Source organism: Nylanderia fulva, unplaced genomic scaffold (assembly GCF_048542155.1).
Source record: "Nylanderia fulva isolate GAGA-0341 unplaced genomic scaffold, ASM4854215v1 Scaffold1, whole genome shotgun sequence".
In the NCBI taxonomy this organism is placed as follows: Eukaryota; Metazoa; Arthropoda; class Insecta; order Hymenoptera; family Formicidae; genus Nylanderia; species Nylanderia fulva.
In genome coordinates this window covers 3,574,325-3,587,839 of record NW_028189192.1, presented here as the reverse complement: position 1 = coordinate 3,587,839, position 13,515 = coordinate 3,574,325, and the positions used below count along the sequence as shown (strand labels likewise).

The 13,515-nt window shown below is 38.5% G+C and overlaps 1 protein-coding gene across 1 annotated transcript; it reads left to right on the top strand.

Moving 5' to 3' along the window:
* The first annotated feature begins 56 nt into the window (after positions 1-56).
* LOC114928497 (E3 SUMO-protein ligase RanBP2) lies at positions 57-12,773 on the top strand. The gene is made up of 13 exons (XM_029299735.2): positions 57-273; positions 1,220-1,445; positions 1,544-1,720; positions 1,798-2,110; positions 2,293-2,597; positions 2,677-2,774; positions 2,881-3,001; positions 3,304-9,522; positions 9,701-9,949; positions 10,235-10,591; positions 10,785-11,101; positions 11,504-11,629; positions 11,739-12,773. The coding sequence occupies exons 1-13, from the start codon at positions 202-204 to the stop codon at positions 11,799-11,801; spliced, it is 8,643 nt and encodes a 2,880-aa protein (XP_029155568.2). The 5' UTR covers positions 57-201; the 3' UTR covers positions 11,802-12,773.
* Positions 12,774-13,515: the final 742 nt, after the last annotated feature.

Sequence of the window (13,515 nt, the reverse complement as noted above, 5' to 3'; positions counted from 1 at the left end):
ATACGTCCTAGGGAAAATTCGTGTTATCCGTCATTTTCGTTGGCGGTACTGAACGAGAGAGACCGTTTGAAAGAGACGTGCGTTGCGAGCGAATTCGCGCTGTGATAAACCGAATAGCCGAACGAACGAGAATAGTGCCAAGTTAGCGAGTGTCGTAGGAAGAGGAGCGAAGCCGGCCGGGTGTCGAGCCAGCTGTACAGCATGTTTCGTTCCAAGAAGGACGTTGATCGTCATGTGCAGAGTATCTTCAGCAAACTGCGAAGCGAGAGCGAGGTGAGTGAGGTTACTTTCGTCGGTTGCGCGAAACCTGTTTTTTTTCTTCTCTCTTTCTCTTTTCCACGCGCGTGTTTTACGTCCGAACGGATTATTTCTCGTCAATTTTTGGCTACAACGAGGCCGATCCCGAACAAAGGCGTATTCGGCATCTTGTCCTGGTGATATATTCGTCCACCACGGCAGGTACGGTGCACCGGAGACCTTGAATCTCGTCTCAAAGCCAGACGAGGGTAGACACGCGAGCGAGACGTCGTAACGTAACGATGATGGCGAATTTTCGCGGGAAACTGTCGTCCCGAAACTATCACCGCGAAACGATAGCTAATTCTGAACTAGATTTATTCACCGTCTTAATAAAGTCCAGAGGCTTCAATTTTATTTCGTATGGCTCGAGTGACAAGCACCGTTGTACATAATTATATTTCACGCAGTCATTTTTATACATCTTATGACACAAAAACAACATATGTCGTTAAGGCAATGTGTTTACTATTTTTTTTTATGTTAAACCAGATTCTCAATTTCATAATGAAAAATAGAATGTAATTTTTAGAAAATCTCAGAAATTAATTAATAAACGAATTTATTTTATTCAAAATTCTTACATTATTAATTTAGTTAATAAAATACAAATTTTTTGAAGATAAAAATATATAAAGAAGTAAAATATATATATATTTTTTTTTCTATATGCATATTAAATAAATAAAGTATTAAATGAAATAATGTAATTATTTAATATTATGATAATATATCTGAATTTTTTAAATATACATTTTAATAAATTTTAATGTAAAAAATTCCTTTGATTATTTCAATTATATTATAACCTATTATAAAAAATATTTTTGAATTTCTAACTTATTTCTAGATTTTAATAATATTAATAATAAATTTTTAATAATATTTATAAGATTTTAATAATATTTAATTTTCTTTACAGAAAAACCTTCGCTGTTACAATGTTGCCAAACTGTATTATCAAGTAGGTGATTATGAATCTACTAAAAGATATGTATCCAGTTATTTAGAAATACGAGATGGTTCTGCCAGTGCACACAAATTGTTGGGTCAGGCATATGAAGCTCTTGGCCAAAAAGAAGCAGCTTTTAACGAGTACAAAATTTCTCTTGAACTTGAAGGAAGACAAGATGATCTTGTCTTAAAAGGTAACAAATAAGCATCAGTGTGTATTATCTCACATACTTAAATATTTTTGCAACAGTGTAATGGATTTATTATATAATTGTTTATTTTTATTTTACAGTATGTGAATTATTGGTTGACATGAATCTAGGAATGGATATCAATAAAATAAAATATTGGATAGAAAGAGCTGACAAACAATTTCCACATCATCCAGTAGTTTTTCAGTTGAAAGAAAAAATGTTGACTGTAGAAAAACCAAACAATAGCAGTGATGATCTCGAAGCACTTATCAAATGTAAATAAATATAATCTATTTGCATAATGAAGAGTGATTACAGTCAAAAACTAATATTTATATAAATATTTTTTTAGCTGAATTGACTGCAAGACCAAATGATGTCCAGCTTCGCATCAAATTGTTAAATCATTATATGTTGGAAAACAAATTGGATAAAGCTTATGAATATGCTGCTTGTGTGGAAGCTACTGTTTGTCACAGAAGTAGCATTGTGTGGTATCAGCTACTATACGAATTACAAACAAAGTGTAAAGAAACTAAATCCTTTGATTGGTCCTTCTGGTTTTTTTATATATCTGTATCGGATAGATATACAGCACTGTGTCTCAAGGAACAAGGCAGTGATATAAAGAAAAGCATTTCAGAGGCCACACAAGCAGTATTCAAGTATGTACATTGAATGATACACATCTTTCATTTAAATTGTGCATTATACAACTTGAGAAGTTGTAGAATAATAATAAAATTTAAGCTTATATAAATAATTATTATATAAATATGTTCTCTTTTTATATATATATATATATTTTTTTTTTAAGGTTTTTAAAAAGTTATAAATTATGTTTTAGTTTTGATCAAAATCTGCGCGAAATGGAGCTAAAAAACTTTTCTAAGCAGCACGCTTTTACGGAGCACTTGTTTACACACATGTGGGGTCAGTTACACTTCCATTTAGCATGCTTATTATTGCGCAAAACGAAACGCGAACAAGGTAGCTGGAGCGAAACAGGAAGACTATGCGCACCTTTGTTGTTAGTTGCTTTACATATGGCTCCACTGGAAACCCGTACAGGCATGCATCTAGAGGATGACGCATTTAAGAATCAATTAAATATATGGATCAAAGAAGCTGCGTATCGGTGCTGTCAAGCTGGTAAGAATAAAATTTATAGACGTTAAATATTCATTGCTATTAATAATATATTCTAAATATTCTATATTTTTTTCCCTAGGTTACATTCTTCAAAACTATGCTAAAGATGATGCAAAGAAATTATTGGATAGAATTGATAAATTTTGCACAGGACTTTGGAGGGAGCGTATCTATCAGGTGCAAATCTAATTAATTTTATGCGAATTTTCTAGATGTATATTATCCTAAATTTACATTTAGTACTATATATTATATTACCTTAAATGTACATTTGCTTTTTTAGAGAATTTTTGTAATCAGAGTGCATCTTGATCATGTGCAAAGTTCATTTTTTTGCCATCATTCTGCTTCTGATCCACCTCTACGTTTCTGTACTTCAAGTCAACTGAAACATTACAGTCAAAGTATGTATAAGAACTTTTCTTTAACATTAAAAATATAATAAATATTTCATAATTGGATGTGTACTAAATAATTATATTTTATATTATTTTACACAACATATACTATATCTGCATTATATATTTATTGTAAGACTTCTATCGATAATAATGAATTATATATAAAGTTATAATTTTAAATTAATAATTAAAAAATATCGCAATAAATAATCATATAAATCATTAAAATACATCATATAAATTATTAAAATAATAACTTAAAAACAATCTTCAAATTCAATAAGCTTACAATTGTTTATTTGCAGCTGCACAAGAAGTGTGGCCCGCTTCTTTGCATCATCAAATCTGGCTCGGAATGGAGAATCGACCTCAACAGAAAGACGCTCCATATCCAGATCAATATTCACGTGTATTTCCATCGTTGCAGTTTTCGGTATTCAATACAAGCCAGGCAGCACCCGACAGTTTATGTCTCCTCGACATTGACGCGTTTCTTAACGCGGCTATACTCTGCTCATCTGCCGTTCTGGAGGAACAACAACTCGGTAGTTTCATCAATCCCGAAAGACTGCCAACACTACCGATCGATTTAACTGCGACGTTGTCTACCAGCAATCAGGAAAAATGGTGGTCTGCGGCGTACAAGATGTGTTCTAAGCGACAGGACGTAGAAGGCGATATCGGCGAATTGCGACAGGAATTGCAACAAGGTTTGGAAGTCGTTCGTTGCATCGGCAACCACGGTATGCATCCGGTGTTGTTGGTGCATCTGGCACGCATGTTTCACTATCGCGCAAAGACGACGAAAGAGAAGGATGCGAAGAACGGCTACATTCCCAGATGGGAGACACGTTCCGAGCTGTATTGGACCGCCGCTATACCGCTGTTGGAAAGACTGCAGAATAATCAAACTTTACGTATGTCATCGTCAAAACTGTTCAACTATCAGGGCAAGGAGATGAATAACTTCGAGTTGACAACCGCTCTCGAAGAAGGCAAGTTGTTGCTGGCGCAGCGGCTCGTGCGCGACAAGCAATACGAGCAAGCGATCGACGCTCTTCAGGCACTCAAATGTCCGGAGGCGTCGTTCCAACAAGCGCAGATCTACAAGATGTTCGCGGACGAAATAGTAAACTCCACGCCCCGCGAGAGCCTGACATCAGAGATGCGATCTCAACACGTCATAATGTTGTCGAAGGCAAGAAACTGTTTCTACCTTACGTTGGACCGACTTCGTAGTCCCGGCACGAATCCCAAACACCCGCTGAATGCCGAGCTCGGCACTCATATCACCGATATCGAGAACGAGTTGAAAAGAATAGATCCGGATCTGGGTAGAGGCGATTTGAGTAGGAACGATCTCGACAATATATCCGACGAGAGTTACTCGCCCACTCACAGCGCCGCGGATCAAACAGTCGCGAATCCGGCATTGCTGACAGCACTGACCGGCAATAACTCGAACATGCTGAGCACTCCTCAAAGGAACGCTCATCGCACGCCGCGTCACGCCAGCACACCATGCAGACTGCAATATCAGGATTATTTGAATCTGTCGAAGAATCGTACAGAAGCGCGTCCGAGTCCGGAGCGTCTCGACGCCCAGATACGTCAAATCATGCAATCTTGGGACAACGAGATGCAGGAACTGATGGAACAGATGAAAAGCATGACAACACAGATGAAGACGTTAAATGACAAAGTGGACACTCTGACGAAGGAGGTGATGGAGTCACGTAAAGAGAATCAGAAGCAGCAACAGCAGCAGCAGCAGCAGCGAATCCAGCAGAATGTCGTCAATCCCCCTGTCGATCCCGACGATTTCTACGTCTTCGACGACGACGAGTACGCCGATTTGGGCTACCAGAATCAACCAACCGGACCGGCGTCTTCGATCTCCGGTAACATATTCGCGTCCCAGCACGCTCGACATCCTTATTCGTCATTGGTGTATCCTTCCGCGGCGGCCGCCTTCCAAGGATATTATCAGGGCGGAATACCATTTACTGATCCAAATACTCAAGCGGCTATATCATCCTTGTATCCGCACACTGTCTATCCGATGCCAGTACTGTATCCCAATCAGTCAAAGGTACCGGATAATCCATTGCAGCAGGGTCTTTTCGCATCGACGCTTTCCTCGCAGTTACCCGATCTTATGCCGGCAGCAGCTGCAGCGAATGCAACGTCGTTGCAGATACCACTGAAACAAAAAATCGAAACACCACGGACGAAACCTGAGACGACTATGACATTGACAACTACTACAACGACGACGATTATCAAAGACGCGCCAGTGAACAAGGCGCCGCCCGTGAACGTTGTTATCACGACGTCTGATATACTACCGACCACGACGCCGTCGATTCAACCTACCTTGAGCGTCACCATACCACCGCAGTATCGCCTGGGAGGAGGAGCAGTTGTCACATTTTCCACACCTATGACGACAGCAGCGACGGCGACGACGGCTGTAGCGCCAACGACGATGACAACGAAACCGTCGAACGCACCACATTGTTATCAAATTGCCATGCCTTCGCAGGCTACTATACCAACGACTGTCAATTTACCGCCAACTACCATCTACGTAACACCACCTAGCATCAACGCACCACCAATCTATGCGAATCTAACAACAACCAATACGTCGTCTACGATTACTCACACGACTCCTAGCAGTACTCTGTTAAACACTCAGATTAATGCTACCAAGGGACTCGATAAAACTGTTAATATTACCAAGACTATCTACGAACCAATTGACTCGCCGAACACGTCTACTGAAATATGCGAACAGGAGCACGATCCGATACCGGACTTCGTGCCGGTCATACCTTTGCCCGCAAAGGTGAAGGTTACTACTGGTGAAGAGGACGAGGATATTCTGTATTGCGGCCGGGCTAAGCTATTCCGCTTTGTCGATAAGGAATGGAAGGAACGTGGTGTCGGTTATGTGAAACTGCTACGTAACATCGAAGGTAAGGTACGCCTACTGATGCGTCGCGATCAAATTCTAAAGATCTGCGCGAATCATATGCTAAGACCAGATATGGAATTGACCCCTATGACGAACAACAACAAGGCTTTATTCTGGGTCGCTAACGACTTCGCCGATGAAGAAATGAAACTGGAGAAACTCTGCATCAGGTTTAAAACTGCTGAAGACGCAATGGCGTTCAAAGAGGCTTTTGATCAAGCGAAACTCAGCCTAAATGCAACATCTCCGGAAAAGACCACTGATAAAACTTCTTTTTTCTGCGATACGTCTAAGAGTCAGAAAGCACAACCGACGCAACAAGCTAAGATAAGTTCGACGACGGAAACAGTTTTGTCGGAAAAATCGAAATCGGGCACGACGACGCTAGGAGGATTTTCCTTCAGCTCGAAACCTATCATTCAGGAAGTTAAAGATGTCGAGGCGAGTGATTCCAAGAAGTCCGAAGAAACGCCGAAAGTCAGTCCGTTCAGCGGATTTACGTTCAAGTCGCAAAGTAAGCTCGAAGCTGCGAAAAACACTATGACCACCGCAACAAGCGCCACGACGCAATCTGCAAAGTTTCTTTTCTCCTCGACTTCGGTAACAATTCCGTCTGATTCGAATGCGACGTCCAACACATCGTCGATATTCACCTCACCCGCACAATTATCCAGCCAAAATTCTACGGGACTGAGAAGACCTCGTTTGCCGCCACCTTCTGCTATGAAATCAGGATCTAAGGATGAGGAAGTGCAGTTGCAGACTGAAAGCGAGTACAAGTTATTCGACGGAACAGCAAGTCTCCAATATACCAGCGGTGTAAACACTAAGTCGAAAAACAAAGGAACAGGACCAGTAGTGCTATTATTGGACGTGAAATCCGGCAAAATTCGTTTGCTACTGACAGACAACAAGAACTCCAAGGTTTACAGTCACGAAATATCCCCGAATACAACGTTTGCTTATAAGAACGGCGCTACAGTCGTCACTTTGACCGGGAATAAAGAATCCAATAAGATGGGATTGTTACACAACGTGAGCTTCAACACCTCGGAATTAGCCTCGCAGTTCTATGGTGTCGTGACGAGCTGCCAACAGAAGTTAATCAGGGGCTGCAGCCCAAGTGAAGTCGCAAAGGAGCTCGAAAAGAAGGTGTCGTCTAGTGACAACAAGAGCCAAAACGCACAGACAAAATCTCAACCCCTACCATCGTTGTCGGAACTGTACAAGCCGCCGCCCGGTTCCTGGGAATGCAGTGAATGTTACACTAGAAACAACGCTACGGATCTGAAGTGCATGGCCTGCGAGGCTCCATCACCATCTTTGACGGCAAATAACAAGAGCAGCTCCGTTAACAACAAGCCTGTCGACAAACCACCATTGTCGGAGTTATATAAACCGCCTGCCGGCTCCTGGTCCTGTCCAGACTGTTACCTCGTCAATTCTGGCACAAACATCTACTGCGTCGCTTGTGACAAACCTAAGGATCCGTCACAACCGCCCAAGCCGCCGCAGGTTAACATATTCCAGCTGCCATCTTCCTTAACGACGCCAATTACTACGTTTTCCTTTGGCATTCCTAAGGACGCCGGTACCGGTTTCAGTTTCCGGATGCCAAAGGCAGAAGATAAAAATGTGATTGATAGTACGAAGACTATTCCGCCTAAATCCGAGGAGGGTCCAAGGAGCTTTGTGTTTGGTATGCCGGTGAAATCCACCACTAATTCGGATGATACACCGTTTACCTTCGATTCTCCCGCCAAGTCGTTCGGTTTTAATTTCGCAGCAAAGTCGCCGGCTAAATCACCTGGTGGTGGCGGTGGTGGCGAGACCAGCGAGGATGAGGTGGTGGAAAGTGAAGACGTTCAATTCTCGCCGGTTATACCATTGCCGGACAAGATCGAAGTGAAAACCGGCGAGGAGGACGAGGAGGTGTTGTATAGTCATCGAGCGAAGCTTTACAGGTTTGACACCGCCGTGAAGGAGTGGAAGGAACGTGGATTAGGTGATATCAAGTTGCTACGCCACAAAGAGACCGGCAAGCTGCGTCTGATCATGCGACGAGATCATGTGCTGAAACTGTGTCTGAATCATCATTTATCCAGCGAGCTAGAGTTTACGTCTAAGGACGAGAAAACGTGGTTGTGGACCACAGGAGATTATAGCGACGGCGAGCTCGAGTATATGCAGTTTGCCTGTCGCTTCAAGACGTCCGACATCGCGACAGATTTCAAGAAAGCAATCGACGACGCGAGAAAGAATATTGGATCGTTTCCTAGCAGCAGCAGCGAGAAAGTGAACAAGTCCGCGACAATAAAAACACCGACACAGACGGTCGAGGAAATCGAGATCGTCTACGAGGCGAAGGTCACTCCGGAGGAGAAGGCGGCTGCCTTAAAACTGCAGTTACCAGAGAACTTCTACGCCTATAAACAAAAGGAAGATTGTCCCGGCTGTAGGGGATGTAGAAAACCGAGCGTAGTCCTATATCCGGATAATTCTACTCAAGACTCAACACAATGGAAATCGTTCGTAGCGGAAGAGAAGCCGCTAAATCTATCAAAACTCGTTTCTAATGTGACTACGTCGAGCGACCCCAAAAGTACTGATCCTGTTCAGAACATAACGCAATCCTCGTCTGTGAAAAATGGATTCTCCTTCACTACACTTCCTCCAACGACGTTTATGTCATCCTCGGATACATCGAACATTTTTGACAGTTCCACGATGAGCTTTGGCACCGGCGATCTAAAGCTGTTCAACGACAAGAAGACTACAACCTTCTCATTCGGCATGAACTCGCCGCAGTTCAGCAGCAACGAAACGACGAACACCACGCTTGAAAATGTCAAGATCTGCAGTCCTTCCAATGCTGAAACCGCGCAAACCACTGCTTCCAATCTAATAAGCACAGCCATGCAATCGACGTTGTTTAGTCAGGGGACGTCGCCCGTGTCTATATTCAAAGCTCCTACCTTCACGATTGATTCTAGTAAGAATATTTTCGGCGGTGCCACTAAAACCACAAACGCGACTTTGCCGAAGACGTCTATGTTTGGGGGTAGCCTCGATGGAGGTAACAACTCCTTCAACACCATGAAGACGACCTCCACTGCCGTCCCTGCGACGAGTTCCATTCCGAAGATACCCACGTCGACTATAACTTCCACCATGGGATCTAGTTCGTCGTTCCTGTTCGGTTCGACGATCGCGCAGTCGACTTCCAAGGCCAACGACAACGCCGCTGTCGCGTCAACGATTTCTAATCAGTCAACTAACTCGGTGTTCAACACCAGTTCTACGCCCTTTTCTAAATTGACGTTTGGTGCTCCGACGTTCGGTAATTCTACAACGACGACGATGACGACGACGACGGGCATCTTTAGCGCAACGCCGGCAACGATGACGACGAACATCTTCGACGCGGAACCGTCTGAGAGTATCCAGAAGAATGAAGGGGACAATCCCAATTTTTTCATCACGAATAATATATCGTTCTCGGCACTTGCTGCAGCGGCGGCGCAACCGGAAGCCTTCAAAGTTGGTACGTTCATCGAAATCGCACAAACGAAACTGTATAACTATTGCTAGAGATCAATAGAATCGTTTAAAAAAAAATCGCTTATTAATGAAAACTTGTCGCTTCAACTTCATTAAAAATGTTATTCGGTTTGTATAAATATTTTTATTATAATAAAATTGTTAAATAATACTTCTTTCAGATCCCAACTTTTCATTCGCTGGTGCGGGATCGTCAGTATTTGGTTCGAAACCTACCACATCCTCTTCATCTCTGAACAGCTTAGCAGCTGTCCAGAACAAATCGCATGACGATTCCGTACAAAAGGAGGATAATGAAGAGGATGATGGTGAAGTGGATAATGAACAGGAGCACGATCCTCACTTTGAACCCATTATACCTTTACCAGATGCCATCGAAGTTCGAACCGGCGAAGAAGATGAAGAAAAAGGTGTGTTGCTTTATAAACATTCTTGAATATTATATAATTTTTAAATATATATATACATATTCTATATTACAATATATTATACATGTTTTTACATCATTACTTTTTCTCTTACTTAACATGGAAAATTATTTAGCTGATTAAAAAATTAAATATGTTAATCATAGGATCAAACTTGTCAATCAGCTGATAATAATATAACTATAATAATAATAAAATCATAGTTAAGAGCGCAATTCGCAATGACAAGATCATCGAGATATTAATTGAATTTCGTTTGGTTCGTAGTGTTCTGCCACAGAGCCAAGTTATACAGATACGACAACACCACGAAGGAATGGAAAGAACGCGGAATCGGCGAGATGAAGATTCTTTATCACGCGGATCACGGCAGTTATCGGTTACTGCTGCGCCGCGAGCAAGTTTACAAGGTCGTTTGCAACTTTCTTCTCACCCCCGACGTGGAGTTCCATCCGCTCGCCACATCGGATCAAGCTTGGATGTGGGCTGGTATGAATTATGCCGAGCAGGAACCCTGCGCCGAGCAATTAGCGATTAAATTTAAATCACCCGATCTGGCTCGACAGTTTAAAGCGCACATAGATAGGATTCAGCAAGAATTGCACGAAAAGAGAAATATTCAAGGTAATAATAACAATAATCTATTATCTTTCCATTTCACGTTAATAATTACTTCTTTAAGAGTGTTCTTTTATATATCATTTACTTTCCAATGTATACATATATGCTTCTTATGTAAATCTAATGTGTATGTTTTGAAAATTATTCAAGAGCATTTATATAAACCTATGTTTTTACGCTGATGTATATCTTCTAGGTGAGAGATGCATTGGCGAAGTGGAGGAGAGCGAAGAACATGATCGAAACGACGTAGATGAAGAAGAGGATGATGAAGAAAATGATGAAGATGTAGAAGAGGACGACGAGGACGATCAGGAATTAGTTCCGATAATTGAGAAACGTGCCACTGTATTCGCGAGATGGCCGAACGAAGCTAAGTGGGAGATTGTAGGTTTGGGAAATCTGGCAATCATTTACGATTCTGATATCTACGCAGAAAGAATCGCGCTAAAGCTTGATGACTCGGATGAATATGCGAGTAATACTATTATTGCCATGGATGCAGTGATGGAGGTAAAAATATTTATGAATATATGTGATATATTGTGATATCTGCTTTTTTCTTCTACTAATCTTATACAGTGAAGTCATAATATGCAGCAATCGATTTAAATGTCATGTTCCTAAACTATAATGCGAATAAAATCCATTCTTTTCCTCTGATGATAGTGTAGAGAAAAAGAAACTTTAAAATATTTTTATATTGAAAATACATAGACGCGATTTTTTATAAGTAACTTTTTCGAAAAGATATGTGAGATCTTAAGCTATATTTAACTTAATTTATATATTCAAAAATGTATACCTTGAATTTTTCTAAATTGAAATGCATTGTCTTGATATAAATCAATTATTAAAAAATTATATAATTTTTGCTTATTTGGTTTTTTTACTTATTCTTAAATTATTGCAAAGGTGGAAGGCAAAGAATGTATTTGGAGTGGGATCGATTACGCTTTAGAGCCTCCAATGAAGAGAATTTTAAAAGCAATCTTCTCATCAGTACAAGCAGCGCAAGAGATACATACGTTTTTCGAAGATGTAAGTATGGCTCGACACAAAAATATTTACATATATACATTATGTTATATTAAGTGTATACACGGTAAGATTGAAAATGTAAGATGAAAAATGCTATATTATTTTGCAGGGAGTGGACAGCGCGAAACAATCCGGTGTCGTCGAGTACCAAGAAGAAGATTTAGGATCTTGAGCTAATATAAGTAGTTGATTTACACGTTATTATTATTATAATTCACTCTCAACCTTCCTATTTTTAGTTTATATTAAATTTTAAAAAGAAAAAAGAAGTTATACATAAGAATTTTATATGTTTTCTTTTCTTTTAATTTTGTTGATACAATAATTTTGCAATCTAATTAAATATAAGTTTTGAGATTTTTGCGACTTAACGTGATTATTATGAATATTAAAAATAATTAGTATGTTATCTTACTGTGAGCATTCAAACATATATTTGTTGTCGATGTAATTTTTATATAGTTTTGAGTTATACCGATATTATAACAGTAGTTTTAATATAGTTTGATATAATTAAATGCTTTCAATAAAATGTTTTGTTTGGGCACATTTTATTAAAAAGAAAATAATGACTCAAAGATTTATATAGATTAGAACAAAGTAAAAACAATTGTTTTAAATGAAATGTTTGGTATCATATACAAGTAATTATTATTGCATTTGTTAAATCTGTGTTTTATATTCTAAAAAGAAAAAAAGAAGCTATATGTAAAACTCAGCATGTATGTTTTCCCTTACTTATTATTGTTATAACTTAAGTTATAAACGATAAGTAAAGGAAAACACATGTTAGAGTTTTATGTATAGTTTCTTTTCTTTCTTTTTAGAATGACACAGATTTTACAAATAGTATGTAAGGTTTTAATTGTTATGTAGAGTTTTACATATAGCTTTTTAAAATGAAAGATAGAATAAGAAATAGAAAAGATTAAACATCACATTTAATTTCTTTTTAAGGAAATGTGCCAAAATAAAACGCTTTATTAAAAGCACTTAATTATATCAAACTATATTAAAATTATTGAATAACTATCTTAAGAATATTTTTAAATCTTTATTGCATTGGCTACAAATACCTATTGAATGCTCACAGTAAAATATAACAGCATTATTTTTTAATAATTATTATAATCACGTTAATCACAAAAAGCTCAAAATTTATATTTTATTTAATTGCAAAGTTATTGTATCATCAAAATTATTGTAAATATTGAAATCTTACGGTTATATCTAGTAATATAAGATGTGTATTATTTTTTTGGACTGAAATAGAAATTGACAAATGAAGGACATTATTAATATAGTATACAATATATAAGCATACAATGTAAAATATTTGATTAAAGTATTTCTTCTAGAAACTCTGTATTTTTTGTTCATCAGATAAAGATAAGTGTATTATTTTCACAATTACAAACTTGTTAAGCATATATATTGAAGAGAAAAAAAAATTGCTGTAAGATTTTGATTAAATAAATCCACATATCTGTCACTAAAAAATTTGTAATTGTATCAAAAACTATGTAATAAAAAGTCTTATAGTGAAATATATGTTTCAAAGTCAACAAAATTGCATAATTTAATAAAACGTAATATTGAAAGAGAAATGTAATATATAACTGCACTTTTATAATTTGATTCTAAGCTTCAATAATCTATAAAATTAGTATAATTCAATATTTATAAAATAAAATAAATTTAGAAATTGTTGAGAAAAAATCTTATATATTAACTGTTAGCAGAATATAAACGTAAAAAAACCTTGAAAACATTCCAAACCAGCAAAACACTTAATCACTTGTTATATACAGCGTTCAATAAATCGTAATATAATAGAAAAAAGCGATATTTTATACGTAAAGAAAAAAAATTAATTTAATATTTTT